Genomic DNA, 16607 nt, shown 5'->3' with positions numbered 1-16607 from the left:
GTTTCAGTTCAACAGAGGCAGCTGCGCCCTCTGCTGTAAATGTCTCGCTACTGCGTTCAGTTTGGCGATTCTGACCAAGAAAATACAGAAAATTACTTAATTTTTTTAACTTACAGGTCTTGATTAGGAGAGAAAAAAAGGTATAAAAAGTAAATTGAGAATTTACTCTGCATGAACTAAGGATATTTGAATTAAATATTTTAAATAAATCTAATTTAAAAATTAAAAAGCTCTTTGGCCTTTGTGTACAATTTCAACATGAAGTCATAAAAAGTCAGTTTGCAGACAGTAAACATGGGTCTATTTTATTTAGAACGAGTCTTTTAATGCATTTCAAGTACTCCAAAAAATTACATCTCTTTGCACAATACAATTTGAAATGTTTTTTTTTTTTTTTAGTAAAAATGTTCAAAGTGAACAAAAGAAAAAAAAAGAAAAGAAAATGTTGGATACTGTATAAAACACAGTGAACAATAAAATCAGACAGCAGTTTAACTTTTTAATCTCGTGTTCGTTCGGCCTACATCACCTAAGACATTTCAACTCAATTTGGACATTTTCAGTGCACGTTGATCTAAAACCTTTACCAAGACTATGAAATTAAAAAGAGAAAGTAATTTTACAGGCATTATTCTTCTGCTCTTCTACCCAAACCATGCCACAGAATAAGACAAAGAAAAAGGAGAATGTAACACTAACTCCATCACAGATTCATAGGTTTATTTTTTCTTCCCTCGATTGATGACGGTGGTGAAAAGCATAAGCAAAGTGCAGTTCAACTAGCGCATAGAAGAACTTAAATAACTTAGAAAATAGGAAAAGAAAAAACAAACATAACTTCTGAACCAGTTTTCTCTGGAATTAGGAAGAGAAATGTTATCAAAATGTATTTTTTCTTTATCAAATAAAATGCAATTTCCCTCCCCCAACAAGTACTGTACAAGTTTACAAGTTAATTCTGGCAAATGTGGCCCGAGACGTGAATTAAAAAAAAAGAAAAAAAGATGCAATTTGTACATACATAAGAGGACATAAGAGGTTCTAACAGCCCGCCTTCCCAGTTCCCTCTGTGGTTTCTTCCAGAGCACATGTGATGATGAGCGACAGTGGTTTCAGAATTATTGAATTTGCATGCATAAAAAAAAAAAAAAAAATTAAAATCAATAAAGCTAGAGTACAGAAAATGTTTCCTTACGTTATACATCGTTTAAGAAAAGAAAAAGGTGCAGTGCTTCACATTCTGTCAATGAAATGTCACATCAGCACAAACGATCCCAATAACTGGATATTTTCATTTCAATACCCCTCTGCTGTCAAAGGAGCTCGCAGGATTCCACAAAAAAAAAAAAAAAAAGGAAAAACCTTTCCGATCTTTCCTATGAGGTGGCTTTCCAAACGTTCCGGGTGGTTTCCTGCGTTTCAGAAAAGATGAACTTCAGGAAGGCTTTTGGCACGCCGACACAAACATCCCGCAGTCGTGAGCTCTTGAGGGGATTTAGTCCTTAATGAGATGCAATCATCAGGGAGAAAAAAATGTTAAGTGAATCAAAGTAAAAACACTTTTCTTTTCAACTGCATTAAGACAAACTCAGATAAAAAGTAGAGTGACGTAAACACTACAGACCCTGATCAATTCAATAAATGTGTCTGCATGCCCACATGGAAAAGTTCTTTGCTATCTGAAGAATAATGGAATGACTAAATCTTAACTTCTTTTTTTTCCAATCATTTTTAAAATTTATTTCCACACTTATTTAAACGAACCGTGTAACATCACACTAATTTCTACATGAATCAAAAGCAGTCTTCATTCTCCCTCCACATCTAATTCAGCTTCAGTTAGTGGTTATTTATTATCAAAAAAAAAAAGAAAATTAAAACAAAGGTTGTGCCAAACTTGCTCCCAATCGCTTCCAGTAATAACACATCTCCTCTGACTTGTTATACAGCATGGGCAAACATGTTTAGTGAGACAAAAAGAGGCAGGGAGCAGGAAGAAAGAAGGCTAAAAATGAAGATTTCAGGTTCAAAATAATCTAATAAAAGTGAAAGCGATCCACCTGACGACTTTGAAGAGAGCTCTGCAAGGTCAAATCCTTGACTGCAAAGTCCAAGGAGCTCATTAATATTTCACGTATGTGTTAGGAATCCTGAGAGCACTAATTGAAAAAAAAAGAAGAAAAAAAAAGTGAAGAATTACACATTTACAGTAGAAGAAATAGTTTGCTTTCACTTATGATACACTAAATATGTACAGTCACATGCAGAACAGAAGAGAGTCTGCATGAGAGTCTGGAGGATGGGTCTTCAGCCGCTTCCCGTCTTCACATCTCAAAACGGGCCAAAAATCTCCACGAAGTATCTGTTATTCCTGGCTAAAAAAATAAAAACAAAAGCACGGAAAAGTTTCACCAGCAGCCTCAGGCTCGCCACGCAAACAAGACATAGCAAAGAAAAGAAAAGAAAAGAAAAAACCCACACAAACACATCACAGAAGGAACTAAAGCTACACAATTCCTTAACTCCTTGGCACTCCTTAAAAGAAAAGAATTAAAAGAAAAAAAAAACCAAGATAAAGATGGAAAACACTTGATTCCACTGCGCTGGAAATGGCTGATGGTCAGGTCCGCTCTCCAAAGAGCCAATCAAGTTGCTAGGTATCGTTTTTGTCTCCTTTAAACGTCTGGTTTGTCTGTAGTGGATATGATGATGACTAACAACCATGTCAGGCTTTTCTTTGGATGGAGTGACGCTTTTATTTCCCTCTGTAGGCACACGGAAGAGCCAAGGCATTGGGGGGGACGGGGAGGAGAAGGGGGCTGGGTGCAGGGTCTTAGCGTCTCATCTGGCCCATCTGATAGTTTTCTCTGGGCTGGCGGTGGTGCCTCTGCGGTTGCGCCTGTCGCTGCTGCTGGCCCCGGGCTTGCCGCTGTCCGCCGTGTCCGGCATGAGGGTGCTGAGACTGGTGCTGCACCTGGGAGCTGGCCTGCTGCTGCTGTGCTCGCCGTCTCTTCAAAGTGCCTATCAGGGAAAAAATATGTACACACCATTGCGTTAAAAGTGATATTTTCAACAACAAAAAGAAACACTGAGCATCATTTATTTTTGTAAACAGTCAAAACGAGCAGGAAAAAAAAAAGAATCTAATGTCCGCTTTCCTGTTTATTTCAGTTCAATGTTTTATTATACATCTTGCCTGCCGCCTTTTCTGAGTTTCTGCATCCAGAAATTCTAGCCAAAGCACTTTAGTCTGCACAGTCATTTTTCCTGTGTCCAGGCTCTCAATAAGAAGTGACAGATCCATTTCAGTGGGTACCAAAGCTGTGAAAGAGACCAGGTTTAACCCTTTAGGACTGCTAACACGCTCTTTGATATTGCGTAACTATTTGATCAGTACCAGATTTACCCCGGCCATCGAATTGCGTCCCTACCGCAATGGTGCGGTCTAGTTCATACTAAGGTTGGCCGGTTTCACTTGTTTGCGATAACTGTGACAAACTTCTGAGTGGAGTTTATACTTTGAGCCTAATGATGCGACTGTAGCATTTCAGAGGTTTGTTTTTTTATTTATAATTATACATAGGGATATAGGAATATACAAGTATCTTTAAGATTATTCAATAGTCTTTAGTCTGAGGCTAAAACTCCAGAGTTAAAGGATTAAAGATGAAAAGGGACCTCATTTCCCTGCCGTTTCATTTTCTTTTTAATGGTACCAGGCCAGCACGGTAAATCGCAAATTTATCGTTATCGCAATATCAAGCTGTGCAATCCGCATATCGCAAAAGGCAGCGAAAATTGCAATAAATGGTTACCTTAAATGTGCTAAAACAATCTTATGGCAGCTTGAAGTATTTAACAAATCAAATAAATGGGACGGATGCCTTCACTTTGTTGACCACACAGATTGAGCTCTTTTATGTTAGATGGTCGCCTCATATGCAGACGAGGATCATTTGGAGTAAAAGTTTTGAACTGTTGAAGTGAAATGGAAATGATGTTTTTGGTTGTTTAGCTATTTGTTTGTACCACAAGTTATATTGTCATTGCAATGTTGATCACTAATATCGCATATCGCCAGATTTTCTCATATCATGCAGCCCTAGATGGTACCTTTTAGTCCAAGTTTGAGCATTTTACTCTTTACAAGCCCATTAAAGATTGTGCTACATTTGGCTAAAATGTGTTGAATTGATTACTGTCGAACATCAACTTCATCCTGACAGTTTACCTCATTTTCAGTGCTAAAACCTGTCAAATTTGACCAAAAAGTTATTTAATCTTTAAATCGCACAAAATAACTTAAAACATTTTTAAACCAGGTTTGAATACATAAAAATAGGTCATGAATATTTACCGTTTAAACAAATTTAGAACTTAAGTAAGTAATTGTCGTTTCTCTCTCAGTACAAGTAGCCTGTTTTTTCAACTGACCTGGAAGCGGCTTGGGAGGAGGAAGTTTGGGGTTGCTGCTCGGTGTGTGGACACTACAGATCTTAATGAAACCAGCCATGAGCATGATGAGCGCAATCCCCATCAACAACACCGCCCACCAGTGAGCCTTGAGGAATAAAGCACAAATGAAATGTGATCAAGACTGAACCCCCCCAAAAAAAGAACAAATCTGTCCAAAGCATGGAGACGGACACATACCACAATCCACTCGGCGATGTTTTCATAGAGCTCTGGGTTAAAGATGGCCTTCTTTAGCCTGGCGAGCGGTCCGTCTGCATCCACCAGTCTGCATTTCATGAACACGTCACAGTAGCCCTTGAAGTCGTTGCACGGCGAGCCAGCTGGCAGCGTGGTGACTTTTTTGTTAAAGAAGCGAGCCAAGCGCTCTGATCCTGTGCTGCTGCATGTATTTGGGTTCACTGAGGAATCAGACAGTGAAGAAGGCAGATAACAGAAGGTGAAAAAGAGGAAAACTTTAACAGAAAAATGAATCTATGCGAGTGGAAGTAGATTTTGGAAGGAGACGCACTTTTCTCCATGCAGCAAACATGGCAGAGCTCAGTCTCATCCTTGCCATCTTGGCTGGCACAGGTGCACGCTTCAAGTCCGTACTTCTCACAGATGGAGCCGGAGCAGCCCTGCGGGGGAGGAGCACGAGGACAGGCGAGATCAGAAACTGACAGCGATGGATAAAGTGTTGTCATAACAACCAGTTCTTTCAGGTGTGAAGCTGCTGGGTGCTCACCCCGTTGAGGCAGACTTGCGTTTCTCCGTGGCAGGCTGTGAAGTTGGCCTTTGGCTCAGACGTGGGGCAGGAGGGACTTGCTCCATTACACATGCCCTGGTGAGCACACTCAGACTCTTCTCGGCACTTCTCATTACGCCCCTTGTGAGTGCACTCAGCGGTACAGCAAGGACCCTGGCTGGGGCTGATGGGAAAAACCAGTGATGAGTCAAGACTCGTCATATCTGGGTTTGCTAATTGAACCTGTCAAATGAGGGGGAAAAATAACAAATATGAACACATACCTGCATGCTTTGCCAGGCTTTAATTTGCACTTTTTGTTGTCTGGCTGGTTGGCGTCGTAGCAGCACTGATCTCTGCACTGATCGCTATAGCCACAGTCACACTCCTCTCCAGGTTCAACCATACCGTTTCCACAGATGGGCTGGCCCGATTCTGTACAGAAGAAAAAACATTTAAATCAAATCCTATGACAAATGGGAGTTTACACTATTAGGCTGCTGTGTGAAGGTTGAATAACAAAAATAAAAGTTGCAAGACTAAACCAGCAGAGGCGTGAAGGGAACAAACTTCAAAGTTCAGCAGAAGGACAGAAAAATCCCAGTAAATCCCAGTTTACATATCCCAAACAAATTCCCAGAGAAACATAAAAAAAAGCCTTCTGCTGGGGCATTAACTACATGATTAAGATGTGACATGTCACGTGTTTATGCTTCACACTGAGTGTGGGAGTGAGATTAGAGTGGGAGTGGTGTAACAGCTCTAGATCACAATTGGATTGTGGAAAAAAGTGTTTTAGTTATTCACGTCAAAGTTCCCACAATAGAAAAACAACACACAGGCAAATTTTTGCAGCACATATGCTGCTAGAGCGGGTAAAGATCGGAATGGCATGTTTCGCTAAAATTGTTGGATCAGTAATTCTTTGTAAAGAAAAAGCCTCATCCCAAAAAAACTTAAGGTAGAACTATACAGATTCAAATTTTCTTTCCCCCAGAAAAAGTATCAGGAGGCACTTCAATCCGTGAATTTCCTTTTTTGTTGTGCATTCTATGTTTATCATTTTCAAAGAATGAATGCATTTGTTGCATTAGGTTTTTTCTGGCTCAGCTCAGCCTTTCACCCACATTCCATCCGCTGCAGCACTGAGGTTTGACTGAGGTGAAAAATACGCAGAGTGATTTGCAATGGAAATGAAAAAAGTTGGGCAAACAAAGGACAAACCGATTACTTGAATAACACAATTTCAAGCATCATTGAATGAAATAACCTCAAGGAGAACTAATTACATTCTACTATTGTTGAAAATCATTATAATAGGAGATGAGATATGCAAAGGTAGTATCAAAAATTAATGTCACTGACACTGAAGCTGCAGGAATTAATAAACCACATAACTCTATTCCTGATTGCAGAAATTGGAATGTGTGGACAACATACCGACAAAACAGTTGCCTCTCTTCTTCTCCAGAACCTGGCTGATGTTGCGAACGCTACAGACGGAGAACTTATTGTTGTTGAGTTTGTCTCCGGATGTGGCTCTTGCATACATGATGTAATTTCCCTTCTCCTTCTTGTCTTGGCTTTTGGATTCTCCCGGGGTGCATTCAGACCCAGAGTCATGCTTACATAGAGAAATTAAAAAAAAAGAGAAAATCTAAAAGTTGGAAAAGACAAACTAAATTATTTTTGAACTGCACACAAACATCCGATTTTAATAACTTACCGGGGAGCCAAAGTTGTGGCCTACTTCATGAGCGAAGGTGATGTGAGAGACTTTTGGAGGTACGTGGGAGGCGTAGTTCTGTACAGTGATGATACCAGTGTTCAGCGACTTCTTTTTTCCATCAGAGTACAACTTGCTTTTTTCACAGATTCCTCCAGAGCTCCCTGGGTTAGAAAAAGAATTCATTAAAAAGGAAAGATGTTAGGTGGAAATGATGAAGTCTATTTGTTCCTTAAAGAGGAAAAATTCTATACTTTTTTGTCATTAGCTTGATTTAAAATGCAAAATCCTCTTTTTCATTATGACTATACACTTTGTTTTTTTATGAGAATGATTTGTTTTTTGCTGAAATACCTGAGGGGGCTCCCACCCAGGCCAATCCCAACACTCCATCATCAAAATCTCGGTCTGTGAAAACATAAGCCAAGCAGTAGTCATCGTGGTTCTGCTCCGAGTTGAGCTCCAGGAACTTCTCCACTCCAATGTTGGCAAAGCGGAATGGATTGCTCCGGTCTTTTTCATCTAAGGTGGTGTTGATCTGGGGATGGAGAAAGAGGAGCTCAAAGAGGGAGAAGAGACTTAAACATGAATGTGAGCCGATTGTGAGCAAAAACTCACCCGAATCCTTTTCACCATGAAGCTGATATTACGAATGCCCATGAAGTCCGTGCCCTGATAAATGGCATCGATGGCTTTGACGTGACTGGAGATCTGAGGGAGAAACATCAAAGTTTAGTGCCAAAACAAATTATGGATATGGTTTTTAGTAGTGAGACATACATTTCTTGGTGTTAGTATTAAAAAACTGACTTTTTCTCCCTCTTTTTTCTTTTACATTCCATCATCCACCCCAGTAGAGCACAAACACTCACTCGAGCACATGTGCTAGCTCACCTTTGCACAAGTATTATGTGGACTGAATGAAATGCTTTACATCGAGTAAAATATAAAAATGGACTTTAGAATGAAAAAAAATCAGAGATTTTATTTTTTTTTTGGCCATATCGCCCAGCTCTACAATACTAGTATTTAGTTCAGTACAGATATGAGTGATGCTTGGGTATTACCTGAGCTATGACAGCTTCTCTGGTATTGTAGTATTTGAAAAAGAGGTGGTCAGTCTGAATGAAAAGCTGACACGTGTTTTTTTCAGCCTGGGCCATCCTCCTCTTCCTCAGCAGAACAGGACCATCAGCATCCGCCTCAGCGTGGAGCTCCTGCTGTTAGAAGCACATACCAAAGGTGCAGGCATGCACAAGTTTAGACAAAACACACATCCCATACGAATCATTCAGCCACACAGCCAGTGAATAAATCATGTGAGGAGCATGTGATCCTTAAACAGCAGCAGTCTAGTTTCTGCAGGATTTGGATGTGGCTCATGAGATTTATCACAAGATCATCCAGCGGTTCACTTGTTTTAACCCAGAGGGAACTAGTTAGAACATTTTAAGTACTTAGGTAAATCAGACTTGTTCCAAACTTTCTAAGATTGTACTTTTAACTAAAGGTTTTTCCCTTCTAAATCTGTTGTTCATGTTCCTGAAGCTAGGAAAAGCAAAACCAATAACTGAGGATGAAACATTAGGAAGTTTTTTTTGAAGTCTTAATCTGTAAACATGAACATTTTTCCATTAAAAACAATTTTATTAGTCAAAATGAGTCAACAGAAGCAGATTTGCAGACATCAATAGACAAACTAGACTGACAGAATTTGTGAAGATTTGTTTGCTTCAGGTTCATAGAATCAATACTTCAGTCATTCTTGATGTCAGATCAGCAGGTTTTGTTTGTAAAGTTTTTCACTTATTTTATTGAATATATGCCATATAAATACTATAGACTCCCTAGATCATTTTGATTGTTTTAGTTTTTTTTATGTATTCATATCTGTATCCAAATCTGTGTTTTTTTATTTGACCTAACTTGTCTACATCCATGTTCCTTCTTTAGTTTATGTTCTATAAATGCATGTTGAGATCCATGAATTATCTATCTGTGAAGCTGGTACTCCACATTTGGCAGGGCTTTAAGTTCTCTCAGGTGACAGGACCCAGGCTCAGATCAGAAAGTGCTGCTCTACAGGCAGAAAATTGATCTAGACAATTACATTGCCTGAAAAAGCTAAAATTGCTTTCAGTCTCTCTGCTTCTGGTTGGCAGCAAGGACCAAAAGTGGGAGCAGCCTGCCAGGAAAATGCTCCAAGCCTCATACTCATCACTCCAGGCTTGTTCCTTTTAATAATCAGATCACTGAGGTTGGAAAATTGAAAGCAATGACAAAAACACCTGAGCTGGGAAGTCAGCCGAACAGAGAGGTAAAGAACTGTGTATACTCAACACAAGGGAGAAAATCGTAATAATCACATATGTGGCCCTTTTTCCGCTTAAGAATTTATGCTCCCGTCTCAAATATCTTTTTTTTTTGAAAAAACAAATGATGGGACTCTTAATTTACTGTCTGGATCCTAAAAATGACCACTTAATTACTTTTCTGAGCATATTGATGAATAAACTTGACCAGAAGTTAATAAAACCAAACAGAAAGGTGACAGGCTGGTAGAAACACTGACATAAAACATTAATCACATCAAAGGCAAAATTACAGGGTCATTTTTGATCAATTTCCATTTTAATCCAGTTCTTGCAAGAAAATTACAGCACTAAAAACTATTTAGTCTAAGGTTATCCTTAAGGGCAAAAAGTCAAAGCTTTTTAATTAGTTCTATTAAAGCTTGCCCCATCATGTATTTATCTATAATGAGGAATATTTTCTGGAGAAGAGAATCTGGCAGTTTTCCAAAATAAAAACTTCCTTTAGTCACAGAAAAAAAGAAGAAGAAATAATATAAATTGGAAAAAAAATTCTGTCATCCAGGACCGAGTGACCCGCAACCACAAACTGGTATGTGGCCCAGGTGTTGGGGACCCCTGCTTTACCTGATGCAAGCAAACTGTGATGGTACCTGGACTCAAACGCCTGACCTACTGGTTGAGAACCGTGTGTGGAACCCAGTGTTATAAAGCCAGAGGACATGTCTGAACATTTACTACTGTTTTATCCAAATGTCAAATGTCTAGGACAGACTTGTTCATTAATATTCTTGTCTCTTAGTTTGCATTTTTGGAAATATTAGCGACACACAAACATTTCGTGCAGCTTGGTATATTTGGGCTCAACTGAGGTAAATTCACTTTGCCAAACTGATCAAATTATGAAGTGTGACTTCACCTTGGGCGGCTCCTCTAATGCAGAGGCTTGATACTTCTTCATCCTTTCAAACACAGAGCTGTCGGCACAGCCTCCCTCTGGGCCATACTTGTGTGGATAGTCTGAGTGACAAAAGCAAACACAACACTGTTGGGATTATGCAGACAATGTGAGCTACTTAACCCAATGAGTCACTCCTTTGGTGCCGCTATTCAGGATCAGCTAATGGGTGCACTCGCATACCACTTCATCCAAGCTTTGCTGTGTGAGCGATTAGGTTCCATCACTCTCATCATCCACTTTAATTGCCCCCCCAGCCGCATAACTGATATAAGACTGTATAAAAAGCAGCTGCAGGAGTCGGTAAGTGCTCTCGTAGCTCACTTTTTAAACACAAACACCGTTAGGTAACATCGACTAAGATGACTATTGAGATAAAGCGGTGACCTCGAGGAAAGACGGTTAATCAGCTAACGAGAACCCTGTGTATCTTTGCTCACCAGTGGGGCAATCACACCGGTCTCTTCTCATCAACAACATGGTAACCGTACACATCTACATGTCAGCGCAGCAAATTACACACTCAGTAACTTAAGCAAACAGACTTGAGTAGCTGATGGGAACTCACGAATGTCATCTTCGTGGTAGATGACAGAATGGAAGGGCACATCTTTGTCCTCCAGGTATCTCTCAGCGGGCTCCACATAGTAAGTGCCTTGGTAACTCTGTATGAAGCCCTCAAACTTGCCATCCACAATGGAACCATGAGTCAGAGTTCCTTTCTCACCTGTCAATACAAACACAACAGCTTGTTGAAGCGAGTAACCAGAGGCTTCTAGGGGTCTTCATTTAATTATTCTTTAAGACAAGGCCTGTTCAACGTATAGCCTTACCATAGATTTCTCCAGTGTAAATGTGAGACGTATCATATGGAACCTCCTCTCCTGAAACTTCCACTTTAAGATTAGGGGAAAACAACGTGGTATCCCTCTTCATTCTTAAGTTAAAATGCCTGAAATAACATGAGGTTGACATCATAAGGTCAGAGTACAAGCCCATAAATAAAGGGGGGGGTGCTTAAAAAAACCTAGCACCATGACATGTAATATTGCAAGAAAAAAAAAGCCCCAATTTTTGTTTTCTGTATTGTTTCTACGTACCTTTTCTGCTTTTTTGTATGTGAACTAAAATATTCTCAATGATTTGAAAAAGAAATTCACTTATTTAAATAATGAATCTAATACATGAACATCTTTGTGCATCAAATTCTGAGAATAAAATTCTTAAAATCAATATAAATGCTTATTGGTGACTAATTCAATGAAAATTTCGAACTCCTGCAGTGACAAGATGGTGTGGCGCCATTTTACTGGCATGTTTGAACCACTGCCATCCATCATGACTGGCATCTCTTAGACTGACAATGCTGTCATTCATAGACCACAAATGTTTCCTGTCAGCTTTATAAACACTGAAATGTTGTGGTGATTCACAAAACTGATTTTTTTTTTTTGGGCAAAAAAACCTCTCACTGCCTTTGCCATAATCAGGGAAGAGGTGCGAGTGGGAAAGAAGCTTGGTGCGTCTGTAAAGTGAAAGGAGGTGAACTATGTTGAAAAATAGATTAATAAAATATAAAACTAGACTGCTTAAATTTTAAAAAAGGCATATAAGGAAACATATCTTATCTCTCAGTCACCAACAGTTTCACAGTAAAAAGGTTCTAGCTTTGAATTCCTCTTCAGGAAGGCAACATGTTTTCCCCGTCTCTTTCACTATGATAAATTGGTCGTGTTCCCGCATGCTCTGCTTCTAAGCCAGTGATGGCAGGGCAGAGGGTGGGGCCAAGCACAATAAGCCTGGTAAAGAAAATGGACGGAGAGTGGAGTGGATTTTGAAATCATGTGAAGCAAAAATGCCTTTTCTGAGAAACTGGAGTTGGACTTGTGCATGCACTGCAGTTTCACCATCAAAACACTTTCTTTGCTGACTTTCATCTTAGCTTCCTCTCTGTCTGATACAGCGGAATAGCGGATGGGACTACCCATTAGGAAAAACACACATCATCTGGATGAAAACACAGCTTTTACCACAGCTGGGAATGCAAACTACTTAGTATTTTTCCTCAATCCTAAAGCTTTTCCCTGAAATTAAGTGAGTTTGTTTATTTGTATTTAGACATTTTTGTTGTTCTAATGTGTTAGAAAAAGCTCTTGGTCATGTTAGTGCAAATTAAAATTTTAACTCAAATATTCTCAACTAAACAAAACTTCTTAATATGAGATTTTATGTTCAGTTGATTTAACAATCTTCTTTTGGCTCTTCCACATGAAGCCTTCATGAAGTTCAGACTCCATGGACTGCATGGTGGTACACCTCACAGTGAGAAGGCTCTGGTTCAAATCCCACGTAGGACCTTTCTGCGTAGAGTTTGACTGTTCATTCCAGCTGTGTTTCCACCCACACATGCTTCATAAGTCGATTGATTATGTGGCCCTGCAGCAAACTTGTAACCTGTCCAGAGTGTACCCTGCCTTCACCCAACAGTGGCCAGGTTTGGCTCTGGCATCTCTAAAAAGGGATGCAGCAGGTTAAGAAAACGGATGAATGGAGGGAGGAATCTTAGTGTTTAACTATTGTAGTTCTAATTTGGAGTATTTTTGGATTCTTTTAGTTCTTTTGAATGATAGCTAAGAAATTTTTTTTATTTATAAGTTATAACAAAAACAAAATAAGCTTACATGACTTCCAAATCTATAATCAGAATAAAACACCAGTACTTTGGTTCAGCAATATATTTAAATTAATACAACAAAAGGTTAAGTTAACACAACAAATCATGGTTGTTATCTTGACTTAAAACTGTGAGGCAGCCCTTTAACTTGTGTTTTTATGTTGAAACATTATCTTTTGTTTTACAGAGCACTTAAATATTCTGAACGAAGTCCAGGGTCAATTTTGCACACATTTGACAATAATGTATGAAAAATGCTTTAAAAAGTTGTTTTTTTTTAACTCAAACTATTATGTCTCAGCTATTAAAGACTAAAAAGGTTTATTTTATTTTAACTTTTTAGGCTCAATAAATATTTTTGTCATTCACATAGGTCTAATGAGGTTGACTTCCTGAAATTGTTCAAATACTGCATTCTAACATAGAAAAACATTTAAAAGACACAAAAATAAATAAATCTACATTACCAGATGTTATCAGAAAAACGCTTTGATGCCAGTATCATGGACTAAAACTGGAATTTAAAAGAGAATTAAAACAGGAAAAAAAAAACACTTAGAGAACTGCTATTTTACAGGATGTGTAAAACGTCCTCCCTACAATGTGCTTTTTTACTGTAAGAGAAACAATCATCATTTTCATAAGCAATAGCATAATATATGACTATTTCCAGGCTTCTTTTTGTAAATTAATTTATAAAAAAGCTCAGCAGATATAAATAATAATGATAAAAAATGTCTAAATTGTGTGTGTGTTTTAATCCAAAGGAAAGGAAGTTGATCATTTCCCGATTTCCAAAGGGACAGACACCATTTTTGTGTGTTTGGTTGCAAATCTATTGTCTGAACAGCAGGGCCTGTTAACTACAGGCTAATGAGCTGTGTTTGCCAAGTTTTAAGGGAGATTGCAATGACTTTACCTAAAAAAAATTAAAAAAAAAAAAAAAAGGAGTACAAAGACCTATCATTCTCATTATACTAATAATCCCCCCAAAACAAGGAATTCAGAAAATACCATATCATAAATACCTTTTAAAACACTGAATAATAAGTAATAACCATAATCCAAGCAAATCTATATTATTTAGAACAATGGAACAAGTCCATCTCAACATCTACAAAGTTCAAAATTTTTAGGCCTTAATTAACCAAACAAAACAAACTAAAAAGGTACATAAACGAAACCTACTATCTGTGCTGTGTTGTTAAGAAACTACATAAAACTACAATAGGAAAATAAGTAAAATCACATATGGCTATAATTAATGTTTGATTCTTTTTCAGTCAAGCTAGTGATAGTCATAGAGAGATGCATTCTATTTAGTTTTTCTACATACACAAATGTTTTTCACCTAAGTCTTCATAGTTTTTGTACAACTTGTGATACCGCAAGATTACCATCCTCGGCATTAACAAGCACATTTCTGTTGTAGAATCAGAAATAAAAAAGAAAAGAAAAGAAAAAAAAAAGTACTGCGAGGCAGCACATGACAACCTCGAGAGAAGTAAACATTGGAAAGTGCCATACCAGATTATACAAAGATGTAATCTGCTACATTCCTTTGAACAAAAATAAATAAATAAATAAAAAAGCCAAATTAACATAATCTCTGCCTTGCATTCATCAATAAATGTCACGACACAAGACTGATTCCTCGAAATGTTACAGTGAAGCACAGAGGAAGACCAACACCTTTAGTTTTCACTCAACGCGTAAAAAAGGAAAATTTACTGTAGACAGGCAGGTTTTTATACAAGGAAAAGGTCACAAACCTTCCATGTGCATGGAAATCTAAATGAAGGAACTTGTCCTCATGAGAAAGACCCCTCTTGACCCTTTGATGCTTGCTGTGAACAGCCTCTGTGTTGTAGGACAAGCCTTCATAGTGACGGATGTACTTGTTCAAAGGATTCCTATAATGTCCTGCGTGGGGAAACAAACAGAGGGCCTATTAAACAGTTTTCAATACAAACTTTAATTTTCTTTTATATCGTAAACAACAAATTGCATATATTAGGGGAAATTGAATAATATTGATATTTAACGCACAGTTGGTTATTTGTGTTTGGCATAATATTGTAAACAAGTGATGCTTAAGGTGATTATATTACATCTATAGCACAGACTCATTACAGAGTTACGGTATGCACTTAAATTGATTAAAAATGGTCTGGAATTGAGGGCTATTTTTCAAGCCAAACCAACACTGCCTGAGGGAAACAAATAGTCATTTTTTTTAGCATTAATACATCATAATTTAGTCACCAGTGAAGAATCTCACTCTTCCTAAGGCGCTTCCTGTTACCATTTTCTACTTCAACAGAGAACAATCTTGCATTTGTAAATTTAAGATGTGGCACAAAAACTTTTTTAACACTGACATTTGTATTTTTAGTACAACATATAAACAAAGGGGCATTAGACCAGAATCAAAAGATATATTCTACTTGATTACAGTTAAGTTATAAAACAAAGCTGCATCAGTGGGCAGGGTTCAGCTATTTCGTTAATAAGCAGTATTAAATATTCAAAGATAATATTACATTTTTCATTGAGGCGAGTGTGAGAAATGAAAGCCAACATTACAGCTCTGAAATGTATTCCTTTTTCAGGAATTACTAAAAAAGTACAAGAATTTTAGGAAGAAAAAAAAAGAGTTTGGGGGACATGTATGTTTTCTTTTACTAAATAAAACATATTGATTTTTTTAAGGGTTCAAGTCATTATTTGTGATAGCTTGACCAAAACCGTGCCACATGACAGTTGGTATTAAAAGATAATAATTCCAAATATAATTTTTATTGTGTATAGTATCACAAGTTAAACTAATAACCTATATTTCTTAAATTGAGCAAAAACATAAAATTATTGCGTACCAAAAAACAAGTAGCAAACCACTTCCTATCTTATCATTCCGATAAGAGGCTAGTTTGCGCCCCAAAAGTACGAAAAAACAAAACTGAAAGCAAAACTTCAAGGCGACCGGATTTCCTCCTGACCATCAACTTTTTATTTTTCGTTTTACTGAAGCAAGTTATAAAATGTCTGCGGTTGACTTGAGGTTTGTACAAAAACGGCTAATGTTAGCGAAGCTAACGCTTGGTTAACAGTCGGTATCTTCGTATTCTCGTAACAATGGCTGTCGGCGGTATTTTTACGGGAAAAACAAAATCGGCCCAAACGCCACGCTAAAAATCAGTGACAACACATACAAGTATTAATGTAGAACCAGTTTACAACAATCGACTAGGTGGATGTTTGTCAGTTTTTCCTTTACGTGTCTTTCTATGGCTTGAAGTATCAGAGGAAAAAGGGTGCAGTTCTCTTCACAACAAGCAGGCCTTTGCTTATCCTGTTAGCTAACGGCTATCGGGATTTCTCAGCTGCTGCTGCTTCGTTGGTTCTACAGTGCTTAGGATTTTCCCCACAAAATGCCTGACTTACCGTGAGTGTAGTTTAGCAAGCACACGAGGAGTAAAACTTTGAGGAGAAGCAGATGTGACAAATCCATCGTTAGAGCATTGAAGCCGTTTTCACTTTATTGTCCTATTTAGATAGATAGCCGCAGACGCCCTCTGTGTTTATTGCAGTTTCCTCTCATCGCCTCCGCTCTTCCAGCGTCATGACGTCACACGCAGAGCAGCTGTCATCCCCTCCCTCTTCTTGTTCCAGGCCTGTATTCTTGAGTACACGCCCTACTAGCGTATGTCCCTTGCATTTCTGCCTTAAACACCACA

The 16607-nt window shown here is 38.2% G+C and overlaps 1 protein-coding gene across 3 annotated transcripts; it reads right to left on the bottom strand.

Annotated features, from left to right (window-relative positions):
• Positions 1 to 303: 303 nt before the first annotated feature.
• Positions 304 to 16529, bottom strand: LOC101172489 (disintegrin and metalloproteinase domain-containing protein 10). 3 transcript variants are annotated; one of them, XM_020703960.3, is made up of 16 exons: positions 16315 to 16529; positions 14643 to 14793; positions 11030 to 11148; positions 10765 to 10923; positions 10158 to 10258; positions 7994 to 8149; positions 7545 to 7637; positions 7281 to 7464; positions 6927 to 7090; positions 6641 to 6824; positions 5485 to 5635; positions 5201 to 5384; positions 4985 to 5093; positions 4654 to 4874; positions 4435 to 4561; positions 304 to 3021 (listed from the first exon to the last, which is right to left on the bottom strand). In XM_020703960.3, exons 1-16 carry the CDS (start codon positions 16379 to 16381, stop codon positions 2834 to 2836), a joined length of 2358 nt encoding a protein of 785 aa, XP_020559619.1. In that variant the 5' UTR covers positions 16382 to 16529; the 3' UTR covers positions 304 to 2833. The 3 variants fall into 3 exon arrangements, with proteins under 3 accessions (XP_020559619.1, XP_011474317.1, XP_078804776.1); XM_011476015.4 differs by having other exon boundaries at positions 7994 to 8146; XM_078948650.1 differs by having other exon boundaries at positions 7994 to 8143.
• Between the last annotated feature and the right edge of the window lie 78 nt (positions 16530 to 16607).

This window comes from Oryzias latipes, chromosome 6 (assembly GCF_053564925.1).
Source record: "Oryzias latipes strain Hd-rR chromosome 6, Olatipes_Hd-rR_3.1".
Classification (NCBI taxonomy): domain Eukaryota; kingdom Metazoa; phylum Chordata; class Actinopteri; order Beloniformes; family Adrianichthyidae; genus Oryzias; species Oryzias latipes.
The sequence above is the reverse complement of the archived record's forward strand: the minus strand, read 5'-3'. Positions and strand labels throughout refer to the sequence as shown.